Source organism: Rhynchophorus ferrugineus, unplaced genomic scaffold (assembly GCF_030347505.1).
Source record: "Rhynchophorus ferrugineus isolate W39M unplaced genomic scaffold, kcgeb_rfMv2 rfM6, whole genome shotgun sequence".
NCBI classification, from domain to species: Eukaryota; Metazoa; Arthropoda; class Insecta; order Coleoptera; family Curculionidae; genus Rhynchophorus; species Rhynchophorus ferrugineus.
The window spans coordinates 22,501,802-22,524,940 of record NW_027472585.1 but is presented as its reverse complement, the minus strand read 5'-3'; the positions used below and the strand labels follow the sequence as shown (position 1 = coordinate 22,524,940).

At 34.6% G+C, this 23,139-nt stretch overlaps 1 protein-coding gene across 1 annotated transcript; it reads left to right on the top strand.

The window, feature by feature from the left end:
• Positions 1-896: 896 nt before the first annotated feature.
• LOC143198694 (uncharacterized) lies at positions 897-7,149 on the top strand. The gene is made up of 4 exons (XM_076408053.1): positions 897-1,397; positions 1,682-2,177; positions 2,280-2,403; positions 7,071-7,149. Exons 1-4 carry the CDS (start codon positions 897-899, stop codon positions 7,147-7,149), a joined length of 1,200 nt encoding a protein of 399 aa, XP_076264168.1.
• Positions 7,150-23,139: the final 15,990 nt, after the last annotated feature.

Genomic DNA, 23,139 nt, shown 5'->3' with positions numbered 1-23,139 from the left:
ACAAGTGCATCGAAAGGGGCTGTAAGAAACACGAAGGAAAAATGGGTTGCTAAACATTGCATAAGTTAAGTATTGAATATACCACGATAGAGAGTAAACTATGCCAAATTGTAACTCAACAACGCCTGGACCAATTTGGCCAAATCTTTTTTTAAAATGTTCGTTGAAGTTCAAGGATGGTTTTTACGGTGAAAAATTAGAATTATTGCTGGAAAAACCCTAAAAATAGCCCTTTTCTTTTTCCCATACAAATGATTTGTAACTAAAACGTAGTCAATTTGAGCTTTATTGCTATGGTATAAAGTTCATATTAAATTACAAGCACTCACTGTTGTCTAAGCAATGTAGGTGTGTTCCTAACGTCAAAGATCATATCTATTAAAACAATGTGCGTATGTGCGTTGGAGCACAGAATATATAGTTGGAGGAGTTTAATGTCGCGTTCCGAAACTCGCTTTTCTTTTTTATTAGTTTCGGCACGCGAGATAAAATGCATCAGTTTCCACGTCATTACATCAGTCAAACAAAAATCGCGTTACCAACAGTGTTTTATTATTTTTAATATCCAAATTTTAAATAAATAAAACAATTCGTACGGCTTAAAAGGATTTGAGTTCAAGTCATATCAAATTTTAAAAAAAAAGTTGTCTGTTACAGATGACTTTTGACAGATGACAGATGAATTGTACATAAATAAAACAATTCGTACGGCTTAAAAGGATTTGACTTCAAGTCATATCAAATTTAAAAAAAAAGTTGTCTGTTACCTAATCTACTGAGTTTGCTTTTGTCAACTGATACACGAAACAAATTCGTATATCGTGTTTTGTGCAGAGTGTTTAGTTAGTTAGTGTTTGTTTAGTTCGTGATTAGTGAAAAAATAATTTATATTTGATATGCCTCCTATAAGACGAAGCAATTTAGGTAGAAGAACCAGAAATGCTATAAACCAAGCTAATTACCGATCTAATCGTACTGCACAAGAACGTGACGACGGAAATGAACGTGAAAGAATTCGGGTATCACAAATGCGTGAAGCGCGAGCGCGACATTCAACTAATAATCGCGCAAGTTTGAATCGAGCTGCTTTCAGTTACGATGTGTCAATTGACTACAGTAACTACCAATGTGTTGTTATTGGTTCTATGAACTTGGTTTGCTCACACTGTAAGGCATTAAAATACAAAAACGAAGCCAATGGATTGTGTTGCGCAAATGGTAAAGTGAAATTGATACCATTGGATCCACCACCAGAAGCATTGTACTCATTGGTTTCAGGAATAGGAACAGATTCTATACACTTTTTGACACATATCCAACAATATAACAATTGCTTTCAAATGACTTCATTTGGGGCAACAAATGCAGTTCGGGAAAATTTTATGCCAACTTTCAAGGTATGTATTATAGCAGTTACTCATAATTATTTTAGCGAACAAAATTTTCTGTCACCAAAGTTAAGATGTGTTACTAATCTTCAATTTCTTAATCATTACGAAATATATCACTTAGTCATCATATTATATGGTGATTCAGTTTCAGTGACACTTTTATTATATTTTATATTTGATAGATATTAGTTAAAACTAAATATATACTTTTTAAGATCAAATATTATTTAAGTTTGATCACTGACAATCCATTAATTTATACCACACCATAATATTTTTTTTATTTACAGATACAAGGGCAAATATATCACAGAGTAGGTTCACTGTTACCAGTGTCAGATAGCGACAACAAATTCCTGCAAATTTATTTTATGGGCAATTCACCACAAGAAATTGATCTGCGTTGTGCACATAACAATTTTGTAAAGAGGTCTATTGTAGAACAATTACAAACTTTATTTCATCAACACAATCAATTGATTATATTGTTTAAAACTGCCCTGGATCTGATGCCATCCGATAATCACAAAATTGTAATCAGAGCTGATAAAACACCTGCAGGTCAACATACAAGACGTTTTAATGCACCAACTATTGATGAAGTTGCTATCGTTGTAGTTGGAGAAAATTTGGAATCCCGTGATATTGTTTTACATCGTCGGAATGATCAATTACAACGTATAAAGGAAACACACCGCTCATATGATGCACTGCAATATCCCATTATATTTTGGCAAGGTGAAGATGGCTACGATTTATCAATAAAAATGATAAATCCCATTACAGGTAACTAAAATATTAGTTTAGCTATGGCGATAATATCTCAGTCACTATATTATGTATTTTAATGTTATATTTGAGTGTTATTAAAACAAAATCTATTTGCAGGTTCTGAAACCAACAAAAAAGTCAGTTCAATGAACTATTATTCATACCGCCTAATGATTCGGGAAAATGAAGATAATCACATATTGAAATGTCGGCGATTATATCACAAATATGTTGTTGACATGTATGTTAAAATTGAAACGGAGAGATTAACATTCATCAGGTTGAATCAAACCAAACTCCGATCTGAAGAGTATATTCACCTTCGAGGTGCGATTAATACTGATGGAAATGCACAGAATGTCGGTCGGATGACTATTCTTCCAGCAACATACATCGGAAGCCCTCGGCATATGCACGAATATGCTCAAGATGCCATGTCGTATGTTCGTCATTATGGTACAGCAGATTTGTTCATCACATTTACATGCAATGCGCAATGGATAGAAATTAAGGAGTTATTCCCTGGGCAATCACCCATTGATCGTCATGATATTACAGCCAGAGTCTTTAGACAAAAGTTGAAATCTTTAATGATTTTCATCGTAAAACATAATGTGTTTGGTGAGACACGCTGCTGGATGTATTCTGTGGAGTGGCAGAAACGAGGATTGCCACATGCACACATTTTGATTTGGTTGGTTGAAAATATAAGGCCAAATGAAGTTGATGCAGTGATATCAGCTGAAATCCCTAATGTACAAGTAGATCCTGGATTGTATGAGGTAGTTATCAAAAACATGATACATGGTCCCTGTGGAACTCTTAATCAAAATTCACCGTGTATAATGGATGGTAAATGTTCAAAACGATATCCACGGACATTAATATCGGAAACAATTACTGGTAATGACGGTTATCCATTGTATCGTCGCAGATCGACAGCAGACAATGGAAAATCAACAATTGTCAAATTAAATCAACAAGATATTGAAATAGATAATCGTTGGATTATTCCATATTCACCCATTTTATCAAAGACATTCAAAGCACACATCAACGTTGAATCTTGCCATTCAGTGAAATCGATTAAATACATTTGCAAATATGTAACCAAAGGGAGTGATATGGCTGTGATTGGAATTGGTGCAGAGAATTCTAATGATGAAATTACCTAATACCAAATGGGCCGCTATGTCAGTAGTAATGAAGCAGTTTGGCGAATATTTTCTTTTCCTATTCATGAGAGACACCCTTCTGTTGTTCACTTAGCTGTGCATTTAGAAAATGGACAAAGAGTGTATTTTACAGCACAGAACGCAGTACAAAGAGCTGCTCAGCCACCATCTACTACATTAACCAGTTTTTTTGAGACATGCCAAAACGATAATTTCGCACAAACATTGCTATATTCTGAAATACCAAAATATTATACCTGGAATCAATCCTCAAGGAGATTTATACGACGGCAACAAGGAAAACCAGTTCCAGGATATACAGATGTATATTCCACCGATGCGATTGGCCGGATTTATTCAGTACATCCAAGCTATGATGAATGTTTTTACTTACGACTGCTATTAGTCAATGTACGTGGCCCAACATCATTCCAACAGTTACGAACTGTTGATGGTGAATTGTGTGGATCCTACAGAGAAGCCTGTCAACGTTTGCAATTGCTTGAAAATGACGCTCATTGGGATCAAACTCTCAATGATGCTGTAATATCATCACACGCTCATCAAATACGAACATTGTTTTCTATAATCATATCTACATGCTTCCCATCAAACCCAATTGATTTGTGGATCAAGTACAAAGATTAAATGTGTGATGATATTTTGTATCAAATATGGAATAGAATGGGAAATCCAAATATACAAATCAGTGAAGAAATTTACAATGAAGCATTGATTTCAATTGAGGATATGTGCTTGATAATGTCAAACAAACTATTAATTCAATTAGGCCTGACCGCGCCCAATCGTCCAATGCATAACGTTTTTAACCAAGAGTTGCATCGAGAAAGACTGTATGATCTCAACGCTTTGAAAGAATTAATTCAAACAAATCTTCCACTGTTAAATGAACAACAGAAGTATGTATTTGAAACTCTTATGAAAGTAACAAATGATGAAACTGGAGGGATTTACTTCTTAGATGCACCTGGTGGTTCAGGAAAACTTTTTTGATTTCATTAATATTAGCAACAATTCGCTCACAAAATAAAATTGCACTTGCACTAGCTTCGTCGGGAATCGCAGCAACTTTGCTTGAAGGTGGTCGAACAGCCCATTCAGCACTAAAATTGCCATTAAATATGCAAAGCAATGAAACTTGAACCTGCAACGTTTCGAAGAACTCTGCAATGGCAGAGGTTTTGCAGCAATGTAAATTGATTGTTTGGGATGAATGCACGATGGCACATAAAAAATCTTTGGAGGCTTTAGACAGAACCTTAAAAGATCTACGTAGCAATAATAACCGATTTGTTGGTGCAATGATTTTATTAGCAGGAGATTTTCGTCAAACATTGCCAGTGATTCCACGATCAACGCCAGCTGATGAACTCAATGCATGTCTAAAGTCCTCCAATTTGTGGAAACATGTCAAAGTACTTCATTTAAGCAAGAATATGCGTGTCGAGTTGCAAAATGACCAATCTGGATTGATAATATTCTCTAAACAACTCATTGACATTGGTAATGGCAAATTTCCTATAGACATGTTGACTGGCTGCATTAACTTTCCTCAAAGTTTTTGTCAGTTAACTCGATCAAAAGATGAACTTATTCAGAAGGTGTTTCCAGATGTTTCTCAAAATTACAGAAACCATGATTGGTTGAGCGAACGAGCTATACTGGCTGCAAAAACATAGATGTAAATGAATTAAATTTCAAAATTCAAGAACAAATTACAGGCGAATTGAGGATATATAAATCAGTTGATTCGGCTACTAATCAAGATGATGTAGTCAACTATCCACCGGAATTTTTAAACTCGCTGGATTTGCCAGGATTGCCACCTCACAATCTTCAATTAAAGGTTGGATCGGTGGTTATAATGTCGCGAAATATCAACCAACCGCGTCTTTGCAACGGTACACGGTTAGCGATAAAAAAATTACTAAACTATGTGATAGAAGCAACTATACTCAAAGGAAAGTATAAAGGAGAAGATGTTCTTATACCGCGCATCCCAATGATTCCGACTGATGTGCCATTTGAGTTTAAACGACTACATTTTCCAGTGCGGCTTGTTTTGCTATGACTATAAACAAGTCCCAGGGGCAATCATTAAGTGTTTGTGGTATTAATCTAGAAAACCCATGTTTCTCACATGGTCAATTGTATGTTGCCTGTTCCCGTGTTGCAAAACCATCAGATTTGTTTATCTATGCGCCAGGTAATCAAACAAAAAACATCGTATACCACAAAGCACTACAATGATAATAATAATAATAATTATGATTCACATGATTAACAATAAAGCGATTACTTACTTTTCAATACTTATATATGTTTTATTTAATTATTTTTTATTCACAACGCCCTATCACCAGGGTGATGTTTCTGTTCAGGAGAATTTTTTAAAATATGTAGGCACAAAAACTGCCACATTACAAATTTTTTGACAGGACGAAGTCTGTCGGGTCAGCTAGTATATATATATATATATATATATATATATATATATATATATATATATATATATATATGTGTGTGTGTGTGTGTGTGTGTGTGTGTGTGTAGATGTTCAGAATATACATAAATATTTGTTTAGAAGCCTTAAGCAGAATGAAGTGACTAAATAAATTTACATGGGTAGTAACAGAAGAAACTAATGGGAAATACAGTGACCAAAAAGACAAGACAGCATTATTACATGTGTGGTGTATTAACTACAAACTATCGTGGGTGTATAATTTAATTATAATTTAGGCCTTGACTACACTACATGTACTATAATGTATGATAAATAAATTATGTTCAATAATTTCTTCTTGTCTCAGTATTGTATTGACACTAAAATTTTGTTTAATGTTAACTAGTAAATAGCCAAAATTAACTAAAATGAAAATTGATCAAAAATGGCTACATTGCGAAGCTTTGACCTCATACATTTTGATGACGTGATATTTCGTGACACTGTCTTCTCGAGTAGTATATATTTATTCTAGAAATTTTAATAAAATAGCTGTAAATACCTAAATATGCAGATTTTTAAAATTCAATTATGAATTATTACACTTTTACTATGGTTCATCCTATGACGAGCTATAGTCAGGATTGGGCAATGAATGAATTACTTATATGTGTTTGGTATGTGACTTATATTTATGAGGTACTTCGATTCCTCTTGAAAATGTTATTAGCATTTAAAACACCTAGCGCTGAGGTTATATTATAGTTAGTATTACAAATATTTTAAATGCATTTGAACATAAACACATTCACTGATCTTAAGAATGGTTGCCTTCTGCATGAAATAACGAGCGATTGGTAGTCCTTATTTAAATATTTTCATATAGGTTTTTAAGGACATTTAATTATCTGCCCAATTACCGTCATTTTAAAAATCAGTGCTGTTCCTATTATGAGCAATTTTGTTTCTATATTCTGATGATACGATGGTCTTACACTACGACAAGTAAAGAGACATAACTGGAGCTCCTAAAACGTTAGAACTTATTCGTCAATTTCTATTTTATCGGTGCAATTTGTTCACCGCCACTCATTTATCTAAAATTGCAAGTCGAAGTTATATATTTAACCAGCGTTATTTTAGTATTATTTAGAGCTCCAGTTACATCCGAGATATTTTTGATGAAAGGTGGGACTAAAAGAAAAATACGGAAGAGCAGGAGAATGGAGCGAACCGGTCGGGAGAGAGTTGCCCTGCGTTTTAAAGGTTGAAAACGGAGTTGTACTGCCTGGGGACAGACTGCGCGCCCGGAAATTGGACGTGCAACCTGGGGACTTCAGTTTAATACGACGATAAAGTTGATTTAAAATCTCTTGGCTGGTGTTTCTCGAAACGACGATAAAAATATAAAAAGACATAAAAAGATAAAACATATCACTGGCTTTACTTAACGTAAATTTTCCAACGAACAACTTCCTCAAGATTTATTACTTTTTAACGATTTATATAGAAACGAGCCAGGAGATACTAAAACAAACTTTTAGAAATATTATATATCGTTTACTATAATACACCTAAAATATATTTAGCTCAAAAATAAATAGGAGTATCTGAATTTTATTGAGTTACTTTGGAATTATTATTTATTTATTATTTTTCCTTCAATAACTAGTCTATCTATTTTAATACATGATCAGCAACCAGTTATCTATCGTAAAATATATGTAGAGGTTGGTGTTGGCATATATTTATATCAGTACAATGAAAATTGGTGGCGCAGTGGTAAAGCTGATAGGACTGTCCTTCCACTGTTGCGATAGCCGCTTGTTCAAATCCTGCTGGGGAATGGTCGTAAATTTATGTTTGTGATTGTTTGAAAAAACGGTGAAAAATGATCCCAATTAGACCAGTAATCAGCCTGGGCAAGACCGGCAATAAAATAAATTATATTTATATAAATATATAAATATATAGCAAATAAAAGCTACAGAATATTGTTTTACATTTTTGATCGATAATATTAATTTGAGTGGTAATAGATAATACATAGTAATGCCTATAATAGACATTAAATATCCTGAATGACGGTCAATGTCACTATAGTAGAGTATGCACCATTTTTCTACTTTTTTTTTGGCCAAACTGTAAGGTACAGAAAGCAAAGAAATAAGGTATTCTTTGATTCTTTATCGCGAATTTTTTTTTTGTTTGAAACCAGTTTGGGGAATCCTCTTACCAAGACGGTGAGACTCGCAAGAAAGTAGCGAGTTTGAATAGGATATGTAGAATCCCTCTAATCTACCCACTAAACCCACCATATCAGCTGATCTTATGATCCTCGCTAATGTTTCTTACTGTTAGGAAGGGAGGTACATACATTGAGCATATTTATAATAGGGGATAAAGTCTTGAATTATGGAGACATCTGCTTCTCTCTGAATTTGTACCTAGTGAACCATGGGCATTGAGGATTCTCTCGAGAAGTTGACTCTGAAAGATTTTAACATATTCTACCTGGTTGGGCGTAACTTATTTAAGATACACGCTGGAACAGTATAGAATAACTAAGTGAATCAGCATCTTATATAAAAGTGTCCCTGACACAATCGATGGGCGGGAGCTATAATACTTTTGGATTTGAAGGTTCAATATAAACTTCCTGTCGAAGAGAAGGCCCAGATAGATGTCTAGTTTTGACAGTGGATGGGGGCGTTCCCTATTCTAAGACGCGGGATGTACGGAGCAGAACACCTCTTATGGAATAAGATGCCCTGGATCATCTCATTGAGTTATTTCTGTAGCCTTTCCGCGATGCACACTGTTACTCTCGATGAAGCGAAAAACGCAGTATCGTCATAATAGAACGCTGCCTCCAGTTGGGGAATTCTTGGGATATCTGCAAAGCAAATGTTAAATAAAGCGGGTACTAGGGGGGTATCTTGTGGAACTCCTCCACCGATAACTTTGCGGCTGGAAAGAGTTTCCTTGATTGTTCTGAGACACAGAATTTGATGAGCGCGATTACATTTTCTATTAGGCTCAAGCGAATGCATTTCGTCACTAAACTTTCATGCCAAACCTTGTCAAAGACTTCATTTAGGGTCAAAAGGCCGCTCCAAATCTTTCACGTCGGTTAAAGGCGCGATGATTTTTGCGATGAGCCTGGTGAACTGTAAAGTGTTTGGCGCTTAACCCCAATTGATCGTCTGGTATGATGTTGTTTTTCTTCGTGAGGTTATTGAGATTTAACTAAGCAGGCTGATCGGTCAATAGTGAGACAGTGCTAACTTTCCTCTGTTTTTTCCGGATATCTGCGATAAGCGCGTGTTTTAAGTGTTGCATTCTCAGAATGGAGTTTTGTATGAGGGAACTTCTTGAGTTGGGATATTGAAATTAGGTCAAAACTTGGAGCCTTTTTGTTTGCAATCTTACTTAGCATTAGGATGAAGGATATGGTAGTTCCTAAAGGTTCTAGAAGGTAGGAGGGGTGAACTTAGGAGTGAATGGAGTCGGCCTTCCTGACCATTTCGTCGTTCTCACAGGTGATAACATTTAAAGTAGGTGAGATACGATTCATCTGAACCTCATATGTATTAGCGAGAAGCTCTGCCTTTTCGTAGTCGGTGACTGCGAAAAGCCATTTTGTGTCTTCCCCACGAGGGTTTTAGAGAGACGCTAGAAAGATGGAGGGCCTTCCTGCAGCTACTCTGCTAGCTAGGACTTGGCCGGATCCTTTAGCTCCTCTGCTGTCTTTTCCTCTTCGTTGAAGACCATTATTTTGCCGAAGACCATTATTTTGCCGAATGAGGGACTGCACAGCGGTCCCTGAGAGTTAATATTATCTGACGATAGTCCGATTGAAAGTAATCGAAGACCTGCACGTCGAATGGATGATTGATGATCTGTAAAATAAAGAAATCGAGGATCCACTCAAGTATGGGTGGGTTCTTCCTGCAAGACGAGACCGAGCCCTAAGTTTAAGTTCAGGGCTACGATATCGACGCCTGCGCGATTTGCGCGCTCACAATTCCACAATGAGTGATGATCTTTGAAGCCTCTATCAATAATTTTGGTTACTGGGCCGTCGAAGAAGGTGGGCCGTCGAAGAAGGTGATGGAATCGTGAGTCATGTTAAAACTCCCCATTTCTTTGTATAAGTTATCTGGATTAAGCAAACGTGATATATGAGACCTAGCGTCAGTTCTCTGTATTACTTATACTCATGCAGACCATATACATATATAAATATATAATGTCTTTCTGTCAAAATATATAAGGTATTTTTCTCCTAGATATTAACAAATGGGTGATGGTTTTAAAAATATTGGCCAGAATATCAACTCAAAATATACCCTAATAGAATATTATAACTGTAGTTACCGTACTACAAGAAGTTTTATAGCGAAATCATTTAATTACTGCCAAATATTCCGCAGAATTATTTCAATATAAATTATAATTTTCTTCTATGTAAACGGATGATGTGATTTTCTGGAACTTAATTAGCTCTGATACTGTAAGTTTAAGTCACAGCAAATATCAAATCTTGGGTAACTTGCATTGTAAAAAGGATGGTGGAAGGCCACTCTGAAGCGTCCAAGCCTAGTTTGATATCATTGCGATGCACTATTTTCTTTCGTATTTCTTTATCCACAGCCGTAATATCCTGCCAAAATCGTTCACCTTAATCTTCATTAAAATCGTACAAATTTTCCGTAATTAATCGAGGTGAGTATGAAGATTGGACATGAAATACTGCGAGCATTATTGTAGCAACTTGTTTATATTTACGGCCATAATTAAATAATATACCATTTTATAAGGATCGGTTATGGTCTTGGTGAATTTTAGGTCAGTCAATCTTAAGCCGTCTAATATCAAGTTCGACGAAAATACCTTCCTTCATCTTTGCTTCAGAAAAAAATCGAAACATCAAAACTTTGTATTATTTAAAAATATTTAAAAATCTCCTCTTACGAACGGGGGTTTATCTGGACAAGACCTACACTTTAACGAGGGCCTCGAACCATGGTCCTCGGCATTAAGCCTGCCGACTGGCGAGTGACCAACTTAGTAATCATCCCAGGAGCTATCCGGTCTTACACAGCCTGATTACTCGTGTGACTAGGATCATTTTCCTTGTCGGATTTTGCACCCTTGCCAATGGATATTCACTAATATTAGACAATCATAAACGTAAATTTACGACCCAGCAGGATTCGAACCCGCTACTACCGCAACAGTAGAAGGACCGTAATGTAGCCTTTAACATTGCAACAACCAAACCTGAGTTGAAACTGTATTTGAACGATTCTTTGGGAATAGATTTTACAAATTGCTTCATCAGTCTTAACTTTATGTCCATCGGCAGTAAAAGAACCTTATATGGAAGTACCGATATTTCATGGAGAACGTTCTTTTCACCAATTTTAAGCTCTCTAGGCGATCAACGCCTTTTGGCGCAGCGATTTGCTTAGTAACTTCCTGCTTCCTCTATGGTAATTTCAATATCCCCAAAAAGCAAGGAAATCCAGTAAAACCAATTTATTGTCGGAGCAAGATGCACAACATTTATATTTGCCGCATACCCACGAACCATAGTCCTCATATTTTAATTTGCCAAAAAAACAACCAATTTCAAGTTCCCTTAGGTTTCTTTGAGGTGTGCGGAAAGACCCGTAGGAGCAGGCGCATAAAGAAGGCCGTAGTGAATCAGAATTGCTTCTCTCCGTTGACTCTATGAAAGGACGTCATGGTGCTTTGGATTATTTGATCTTAAAGGCATCCATTAATCCTAACGTCCTTACTTTTTTCCATACCATATTCGTTTTCAGCATACTGAAATACATAGAAATTAATAGAAAATGATTGAACGGCATTTTTGTTGCTGAAAATAACATACACATTATCAACTTTTGTTGGCCCATCGGGCCGTATCAAGAAAGTGAGAAAATTATTATACACCTGTGTTACTCATATATACAATCGGCTTAGAGAACTCTGGTTTTCTTAAACAACAAATATTTGCAAACACAAAATTTAAATGGTTTGAAATTATTAATTATCTGATGCAACGAGAGGATTATTATTAAAAGCACCAACGCTGCCGCCATCAATCTCGATCGACGGCTGTTTAGTTCCGAAGCGGAAACGAGATCTTTAAGGTGCATATCCCCTCTTTCTCCACGACGAATTATTCATGTGTGCGGCGTCGAAGGAATGCCCAACGGTGGACGGCGAACGCGGCGTGATTCGAGGGAGGCGGGCGGGGAGGGTTATGAGGCGAGTTTGACGTGGGTCCGCCTGTCGGACCGAGAGGATTTCAGATTTGCTGTTCGTTTTTGTCCCGGTCGACGTAACGCCCGAGCGCTGTCCCAGTTCAATCTGGCACGACTTAACTAAATTAAATCCCAGGTTTTGCGTGTGTCCCTCTCCTGAATTGTTAATTGGGAGTTAATAATGTAATCGACCATTAACATAATTACTAGGAAAGTATTGTCAGCGAGACTAGGCCTGCTAAATCACAACTTCCGTGTTTTCTTTAAACTGTATATAGTAACTTGTTTATTTACCGTTACGAATTGCGATATTTATTTGGAATAAAATTTCATCTAGTAAGTTCGTAAATTTCATTGATTGGGCTTTAATGATGTCATAATTTCTCCTAGATTGGCAACACAGTAAGTTAAATGCGTTTGAATTTGTTACAAAACCCATAAAAAGGAAGGGCGGTTAATCAGACTGCAAAGTTCGAATCAATTCTAAATATGGTAAAAATGTTTTTAATACTATGAAGTCTTTGAAAATAGAAGTACAAAAAGATTTGAGGGAAATACAGGATTAATGCATCAAAAATAGGAAAGTCTTGGACAAGATTAGGAAGGAAAATAAGGAACTAACTAATGAGGATAATGTAGTTGAGATGATTATGATGTCTGTGAGGAATAAGATTGATTTTATGGATAGCGAGAAAATTATATGCAAGGTAGTTGTCAATAAAACTTCGTTCTCACTGGAGAAATTCTTCGATATCTCTCGTAGTAAATAGCCTTTGGAGCTCTTTTATTTGTTTGTGTTTTTAGGGCCAACGAATCATAGACTGGCATTAACTTCAAATTGCCAACTAAAAAACTAAATCTCTCAAATTAAAGAAAAACAATATAAACTTGGATTCACCGAAAATGAAGTATCTACATATTTTGATGTTAGCTCTATTCAAGATTAAAACAATTTGAGGGATGAGTTATTCATTTCCAATAGTGTTAGTAAGCATAAAATTTAAACAGTATACAGATAACGCACCGAAGTTTTCCAATCCAACTTCCAGGCATTCAATTTAAAACTTTTTAAATTTTTTATTAACATTTACTTGTTATTTAAATTTATATATATATATATATATATATATATATATATATATATATATAAGTATTTCAATATGAAACATCAGACCACTCTTGGCAAGACGCGAATAAAAAAAAGTGCAAAGAAAACAAAAGTTGATGCAAAAAGGTAAAAGTTAAAATAGCATTTAATTATTTTATATTTCATGGTATTTTTAATAACGCATAGCATATATATTGTTCATTATGCTAGAAACAAAAAGATCCCAGGACGTGGTTGGCAAAGGCTGAAATTTTTGGCTTGCAAAACATAAATTAATTTTCAGTTATTTGAAGATGTCACTTGGTGAGATAAATGCATCCTTAAATTCTTCTATTTTCTTAGAAATAGGCCTGAAAAAAGATACACAGTAGATCAGATTGCTGAATAATATGGCCACAGATAGTAACTCAACTTCCTCTATCACTACATACTTCATTAAAATCGAATTGAATGGGATGTTGCAAACAATTTGTACAGTGGAAATGTAGGTCAAGAAAGATATTCAGTTAAGAACTGTTTGGATATGTGGAAAGAATTTTCTTCAATAACACCCTTAACTTTCCATGAACTCCACCGTTTTGACGGGTATTACAGGATAAATGAATACAACAGATGATGTTCGTTTGTTATTGAGAATTGTGTCTGGTGCATATTAAAGCACAAATGTACATTTAGTTACTTTCTTCTAGTATTTGCATTTTATCGTTTGTCATAATTTATGGTTGTATGATGATCATTTATTCTTTGAACAATAATGACGAGGTATTTACTAATCTTGTACAGAATCGATTATGACGTAGACCTATTTTGACTAGAACCTGATAGAGAGAGCGTATAATCTTCCATCAAGTCATAACCGAAGAAAGAAACCACAATGGCTCGAAACTCGATCAAGATTGATGGCGTCACTGGGCGAGGTCGTTTCCAATAATGGGGAAAGTTCGGTCCGTTGCACGAAGGCCACGTCTCGGGCACGGAGAGCAGCCAGTTAATAATATGACCGACGGGGTGGAGGGCGCTGCGCGAGGGAGGCGGCGGCAGCGTTGGCCCATCCCGAAACTAGTTTAATATTTCAAGTTAAATGGGCTATCGAGAGCGGCTCTCTCGCGGAGGGTCCCGCTATAACTGTCAACGTTCGCGCGTCGGGACGTCATAAAAGTTTTTTAATTTTTCTATAAATTCGCCCGCCCGCGACGAGCGGGGATTTCGCGCCGGTTTATATATTCCGTAACCGACGCCCTGATGAATACGGATGCTTGAATGTGCCGTTTATTTTCGGCCGCACAGCCGCTTTTTACGATACACGAAAATGATTCGGTTTTATGGTTTTACGACGAGCGATGTGATCTACCGGCCTGATACCCGTATACGCCGCGGTTTTTCCCACCTTCTTCGAGACGGTGGGGGAGGGGAGAGCGAACGTGAGCACAACACGCCACTATTATTCGTGCTTTTTTCTCGCCTCATGTTATAACGTCAGCGAGAAAAACATCTCGTTATCACGTCTTTTTGATCGTCGGAGTTTGTTAAAATGCCAATTTTGTTCAAATTTTATATTTTAGAGAACAACATCTGACAGTAACCTGAGACAATATAGTATTTTTCCATGGTTCAGTCCTAGGAACGAATGCTGTACCCACCAAAGTGTAACGAAGATAAACGAAAATACCTGTAACAATTATCTCGAGATGGTCTGCCTATCATATTTATTTCTATTAATAGGTTTTAACTATTTTAAAATAATTTATATATTTACTATAATTTATTAAAAACTCTTAATGGGCTATTTTTCTTAGGCTTAAGCCGAATGAGGTATATTGATTAATATCGCACAAAACCAAATTTTCCGTAGATAACAAGTTATTGCTACATAAGTTAATTTCTAGTCTATATTGGGCATATGATATAGTATTGTGTGTTACTACTAACAAATCCAAAATATAGAGCTCTTTCAGAGACTCCAAAATAAAACGCTGCGTGCATTCGGTGACGCTCCATGCTGCAACTGTAACAAGTTAATTCAGCGCGATATCGCCCTGCAACTCATATTCCATAAAAAAATGGCAGTGTAGAGCACTCTGAGAAAGTTTCAGTGAACCCGAATACACTCGCCAAACAATCAAATGTACGCGATTAAATTTGAAGTGTTAAAACGTTTACTACTATCCCATAGATTAAGTGAATGTTTATTAGCATGAGCTATTTGTAACAAGGGTGAGATCGAAGAGTGAAATAAATAAGTAAGATCGATAAAATTTAATTTTAAAAATTTTTGTAAAGAATTGCTCTTTTAATATGCTTGGTGTATTTATAGCTTCTGGAATTATATAATTAATACATGCTACATGCTTTAGTACATGCTAAAGAGAAATACCAATAATATTTTATTTATATATTTTCTGTTTTAATATGTAAAAACTTCGTTTATTTTTTAATATTTATATTTATAACATAAAAGTAATGAAAGCTCATGAATACTTATATTTGGTGCTTTGAAATTGTTACAGTATATGTTAGATGAGAAATGAATTAAGGAAAATATGCTGGAGTTCAAATGAAAGTAACTCCAAATTTTGCCCAGATAACAAATAGGACAAATAAAACAAATAATCGATAATTAAAACTAAATTTGTAAACTTTTTAAATCTCTGATAAATATTAAGGTGTTTAACAGTTACAATTATATGATATGTGACTACCTGACATCATTTTTGTTTGAATTTTGTATCAGTTATTTTGATTATTTACTTCATATACGTAATTAGAAAAAAATGTTAACTTAATTATTGTACATACATCCTTTTAATTATTTTCTATATTATAACAATTCATTACGTAATTCTGATCGTTATTATTTTTATATACATGCTAAAAAGAAATACCAATAATGTTTTAATAATGTATTCATTTATTATTTAATATTTATATTTATAACATAAAAGTAAAGAAATATCATGTATACTTATATTTGATGCTTTGAATTTGTTATAGTTCTGAAAATAATCTTACTTATGACACTTTATTATAATATTCAGTGAAGTAGTAATATAAACTTAATTATATAAATTAGTAAATGTCGTATCTTGAGATAGGCTGCAGATATTTTAATATTTTTATATCTAGTAATGTAATATGTTTTATTTTTTTATTGTATTAATTGGCTTAGTGAAATTGTTGACTCTATTTTGACGAAAACGGTGGCACTTGGAGGCGTTAAATTTGGCACACTTAAATCTTATAGCGAGGAAGAATTTTGGGTCTTATATTTTTGTGTACGTTGTGTACCTAATCAAGCAACCTAGATTAGCCGTTAGATCGGTGAAACTAAATATGTAAAGAAACCCAGTAGCTAGCCATACGGGCTATGAGATTTGCTCGCTGACATTAACCCACTAGAGTCGAATATCGCTGGTGATAAAGGCTTTCTTTATGTTTATGATGTAAAATAAAGGAGAGTATTCGTTAAAATTAAGTGAATGTTTATTTTATATATATGAATCGATACTAAAACCGAAAGTGAGTGATTAAAACATTATTTAATGAAGATATTTAACTTTAAGCAGTGCTCTACGTTTCTTTCGGTCATTGCCCTATTGTTTGAAATTGAAGTTTTTAAAGGATTATGTGAAAGCGATTAAGAACAGTATGGTCACGTAAAGTTATATGGTACATGTTTTTCAAAAAAAAAAAAATTTTTATGGAAAGGAATTTACAGCTGTAAAAAAAAATCCTGACTTTGGGAATATTTTATCCCAACATAGTTTAACAAAATCCTAGAATAACAAGAATAATCTGTTTTTGTTCTTTACTAGGTATTCATATTTTCGAAATCACAATATTGATATAATTTAATGTCAGGTAAAGAAGAAGAAAAATGAAAAATTGTTCTTGTTTAAGGATTGTAATTAATGGATATGGTTCTGAAGACAAACTAAAGATAAGCTATCTGCAGATGCGAGAGCGAGGAATGTAATAAACAAGCAGCAGATTACAGTGCAACTATAGTTAAAAATTTAGATAAAAATATATCTCCTTTAATGATCCTGGTGTATTTTATTATTTTTTCTATATATATATATTAGGTCAGAAATATAGATAAAAGATAATGACTTTATAAATACATAAATGATGTAATCAGAATATGCAGGATTTAAAATGAAATTAACTGCATAATTTGCATAGATGGAACACATAGGATATATTAAAAAATTATGATTTATTAACAATACATTTATAAACATTGTAAATTATTACTAAATATTAAGTTGTTTAAAAAATAATGCAAAACTATATGTGACTATATGACATTTTATTCTTGAAACGTTATATCAATTATTTTGATTATTTACTTCTTATACCTAACATCATGATAAGTTTTGGAAAATCAACAGTTAATTTAGCTATTGTAAATACATTCCTTTAATATACATTTCTAAATTGTAAAAAAATAAATTACCTAATTGTGTTCCTTATTGTTTCAATATTGTTTAACATGCTAAAGTCAAATATCAATTTCAGAATGGTTTATTTATATATTCTCTGTATTATATATAAACATATACTACTTCATTTATCATTCTGTAGCGACCTTGAGGCATGTCGAGTTTTACATTGTAGAATAACGGTCTACAAAATACCCAGAAATATAATCCCAGATGTTGAACACGGGCGGGGTGACAGCAGCGCCAACTGGAACACGATAACGAAGAGCTGGCAACCCCGAGACCTTTATCTGGGAGATTATTGAAGGATTACTTGGATGATTCAGTAATAGACCATCGTTTGGCTCAGATGTGCCACCATTGACTGCCCAAGCCTCGTCACCAGGCAACACCGCTGCCATCCGTTGTATTCCATATATTATCCATTTATATTTAATATTTAATTTTCTGAAATTCTTAGCATTCTGAAAACTATATTACTTATGATACTTAATGTACAGTGGCGTAATAATTTACACATATTAACATTTTGTTGCTTATTTAAAGTAAATGGGAATTATATTAAAAAATGTTAGTGAGTGTTAGTTCGAGAGATAGTTTGCATAAATTCTAATATGTTTTAATATACAGGTATTTATTACTTTAATAAAACAAATTTTAGTAATATATTATATATAAATTTGTTCTTTTACTCTGTAATGAGGGAAGCTTGATTAATTCAATACCTTATGAACGAAATTCGAGGCGATTAGTAGTTGATATTAATTATTTTAATTAATGTTATACATCAGATACATTTCTTTTCTTATATTGCGAATACTGTGAAAACAAGTTCTAGTTTATATCGAATTTAAATTATGCTCCTTACTCTATTTTGAGAGAAACATGATTAACTAAATAAATTGTGCTCGAATTTCAAACACAACTATAAAAGCTTTTGGGACTTTGGGATTTCAAATTAATTTAAATGTTAATTAATTTTTAACACAAATGGATAAGTCTAAAATAAACTTATCGATATCGGTCCAGATATCTATCTTAAGGTTGCTCATATCTCCTCATATGGCCTTTATCCAGAGACAACGCTGTGTAGGGCGATCCATACAATCGATTTCCATCCGAACGGACACTCTATTTTAAAGTAGTCAATGTAAATTTGTTATTCGAATAGAAAACTCGATCCCACAGGGAACGAACCCCCTAGTGTTGTTCGTGCTGCATCGGAACAGAAGCGACCATCTCATCGTTTTGGTTAGATGGTGAACACACCGAGCCCCGGGACGACACGAGGGACGGGTGGCGGGTTTAGTCGCCCCTACGTGAAGCTTTACAATTCGACACTTGCGTGAGTCGGATTCCAAATTGAATATTTCGAATTCCGTCGGGCGTTTCGGACTTTTACGATCGTAGTCGGCGGCGCGGAGGTCATCGATTCGCTTAATTATTTTTCCGGGCGGGCAACTTAAAACGGCGCCGTATATTTGCCGACTGACGTCAATTAATTAATAGGCCCGATAGGTTTGTTCTTTATCCGACTGGGGGTGGTTTCTTTGTTATTTTAGGAATGGCCTAACGAACTGTTTCCTTGTGGCGGATAAATGGGTTTCATATCGCTGTAAATGATTAATAACGGGCGCAGTTTTACGAGAAATTAAAATTATTCTTGGAAGTTATAACGTTTCTATATAATAACCGCAGTGCCCGTATAGTCCAGACAGTTTCCCATGTGCACATAATTTTTATTTTAGTGTTTGTAGTTTAATGAATTAACAACTGATTGGTGATAGTAGTGAAACAACTATGTCAATGTGGCCGGCATTAGTTATACCATGTGTACCGGAAAGTCATTACCAGCTTTTCTATCCGATGCCGCTCGGTTTAAATATATATTGTTGTAAATTGACTAATATGCCATTTAAGTTTACCGACATCAAGCTTCAAAATTAAAATTATACACACAGAGAAATAGAAAAACTTTATAGGAAACTTTGTTAAATAATCTTATCGGTATCCGTTTGATTCCTCCAGTTTTTATGGTTTATTTGTTTTGCTTGATATTTTCAGTATGCCTTACCCAGAGAACAGAGCTTTTAGCTTTTTATAACGTTTAGAAATTAAATTGTTCATTAGTATATATAAGTCGGTAGAACAATACGTAAAATTCATTTTCGATCGAGCAAGTGTTGGGTAGGAATTGTAAGGAAGTCCAAGGTCGATTTCCTTCTTAGAAGTATTTGGCTGTCTTTAAAAAATGGTTGATAATTCTGTATTCATACTCAGTATATTGGCAGCCAGTAATTTGTGTTTTCTTATAACAGAGTTCCAATAATAGCTCTAAAGCAATTATTTAACAAAAGGAAGTAAGTATGTAAGTAGGAGAAGGTGTTTAATAAAAACGAGTAACTTGTAACTTTTTAGTTAGAAATTTGTTAAAAAGGTAAGTACCAAGTAAATAATATGAATTTGTCAAAATCTGTATATCAGAGTCGAGACTTAAATATAATTTTCATCTATCTAACTCACCAAATTCATTTATTTGTGGATGGGCGATGTAAAATAAAAACGATATCGTTATGAATTTCAATACAGAGGAGTACCATTTAATTACGAAAAAAACCATCTGATTCATATAGAGACGCTGATAATGGCATATATCAAATGTAAACAAGGATCGCGCTTTATGGCGAATCGTAAAATATGGGCCATAAACACAATCCGCATAATCGGACCGTAATATAGCTCATATTTCGCATGGGGATTTTATTACTGAACGATAGACCGTGATAATTTCGATACATTAATTTTATAGTCTATCGTGCATCTTAAATTAATGCTGATGGCTTCTTAAATTATATATTCGATATTCTACATTCAACATAATTATTATAGTTTTACTCATATATATCTTATTATATGGAGTGTCCAGAGAGTAACAAGATAGTTTTGAATTTTCCACCCTTTAATTTGTCTTGATCATCAAGTCTTAGTTACTCAAAAATAAAACAGTTTCAAACCCTGTAGTTTAATAATCCTATATTAAATTGTTAATCTAATCTTAAATTGCTATCATTGTTAAAATGTATTTCAAAGTTAATGACAGTTTGATGGACACAGTGACAAATATCTCGCAAGATATGTTCGAAGTATTTATTTAACTGTGTTAGAAATAAGGAGAGCAATAAGACGAATTGGTAATTAATATGGGCACTCCAATCTTCTTTGGTAATTATCTTGTGCAGTGTTACATATACCCCATCTCCTTCTTACCCTAAGGACTTTAGGATGTGAGATGTCCACTTGATGGTTGACTCCAAGTCCTGTCTTCTTATCCCCAACTACTCCACTCGAATATCTCATACAATACTGGTCTTTTTCTCCCTTATCCCTTTATTGCCCCTCTAACAAATACATTCTCATGTCAATTGTATAGGAGAAAACATGTCCTTATCTTATTTGGGCCAAGTTACAGGAATTGCTTTGCTCTTACCTTGGTCGCAGGCACATATATAATGATGGCTCTAAATCTCGCAGTGGGCTTGGCAGTACATTTGTGGTGGCATACCGTCCCTATACCTGGCATACCAAGCATACCGTTTCAAGCTCCCTGAATAAGTCTCTATACAGACCGCTGAGCTCCTTGCGATACTAAAAGCTTTATCCGAATTTGCAACAGAATCTTTCAAAGATTGGCTCATATTTTCCGAATACCAAATTTCCACCAAATGTTTCCTTGAACACAAATTCAACCATCTCTCGGACTCAATGTCAATTATCCGTACTCAGTATCTGAATGGTTACAAGAAAGCATTAGTGTGGATCCCTTCCCACATTAACATACTGAGAAATGAGCGCGCGGATTGTACTACTGAATAGGCAGCCTCCTCTCCCATCCCTATCACACTGATCTTATCGACTGAAAATGAACGGACATTTTGTGTTTCATCAAGAACGGGGTACCACATCGCTGGGCTTAGAAAGCTATCCACAATAATATTTTTAGAATTAAAATGGAGGTTTTCCCCTCTCTTCACGTTTTCTTTATTCGTCAATGTGATTTTAATTGTCGGAGACCGTCGGTCCATATTTATTTAAATGAAATCTTACTTCTACTCCACTCTCTTCTTACTTGATAAAAATGATTGGTCTTTTGATATGACGATATATACTCAGATCAATGGATTATACAAATATTCCATTTCCATTGCATAAAGTATCTTCATATTATTAATTTTTTTATTGGGTATAAACTAGTGTTGGGGACTATATAACAGAAATCGACTATTGACTGTTTAGTAATTGTGAGTACTTTTTACTATCGGCTGTTTCAGTCGCTATTTTTGGTTAGACTGATTCCACGTTTTTTCCATTCGTCAATGTGATTTTAATCGACGGAGACCGTCGGTCGCTGTAACAGGAGAAAATGCAGACAGACTGCTTGGAGTTCTCCTACGGATATCATAGTGTCTAGCCTATGTTGAGAAAAGTGTCATTGACCAAAGCACCTTAAGCACATCGGTGTGGATTCTAGTGTATGCAATCTGAATGAAGTTTCTACTTTGTCATAGTCTGTCTGTCATAGTTGTCTGGGACATCTTTTAATCTAAATGCTGTATTGATCAAGTTGCTGAGTTTTATAATTCCCTTTCTTGGTAGTTTTTGCAGTAATTCTCCTGTTATTAAATCGTAGCCTGGTGATCTCCTGGGGTAATATCAGTTTTAATAACTTTGGTTAGCTCTTTCGGCGTGACTAATACAACCAGCGAATTTTCAGCTTCTACGTCCTGCAAATTATGTTCAATATTAGTTTAGATTGGTTTGAAAGTTTTTTCTAGATATTCAGCAAATGCTTCTGCTTTTTGGCGATTGTCACGTGCCCAATTCCCACATAAGTCTCTTATAGGTGGACTGTGTAAACATGAGCGCTTTAGATATTTTGTAGCTTTCCAGAGTCAGTAATTAGTTTTTTTATCATCTGTTAAATTTTTGAGATAGTCATTTATGGTTTTGTTTTTTATTTCCAGTATTTCCCTTTTCAGTCTTTATGTTATATTGTTTAAATAATTTTTATTTTTAGGTGTTGTGTTTTGTTGGGTTTTTTTTCGTAATTTACGTTTTTCAGCTACCATTTCCTTAACTTCTTTTGGATAATTAATTCCTTTAGTTGTACTCGTAATTTCTGGAGTATTATTCCAAGCAGCTTGTTGAATATCTACGACGAATTTTTCTGCTTCAAGATTTAATTATTCAGTTGTCTTGAGGGGTACATTTGGTTGAATTCGTTTGTACAATTCTTCAGCAAATCCTTCCCAGTCTGTTCTCTTGTTTGTTAACGTTGGGTTTCTTTCTTTTCTTATTTTATTTTCGGTCAACGTCAGAATCACTGGCGTATGATCAGAACATAGCTTAAAATTTTCTTCGATTTTTATATAGCTGGATGTTATGTTTCTTACTATGAAGAAATCTAACAGATCTAGGGTTTTCTCTTGATTAGTTGGCCAAAAAGTAGA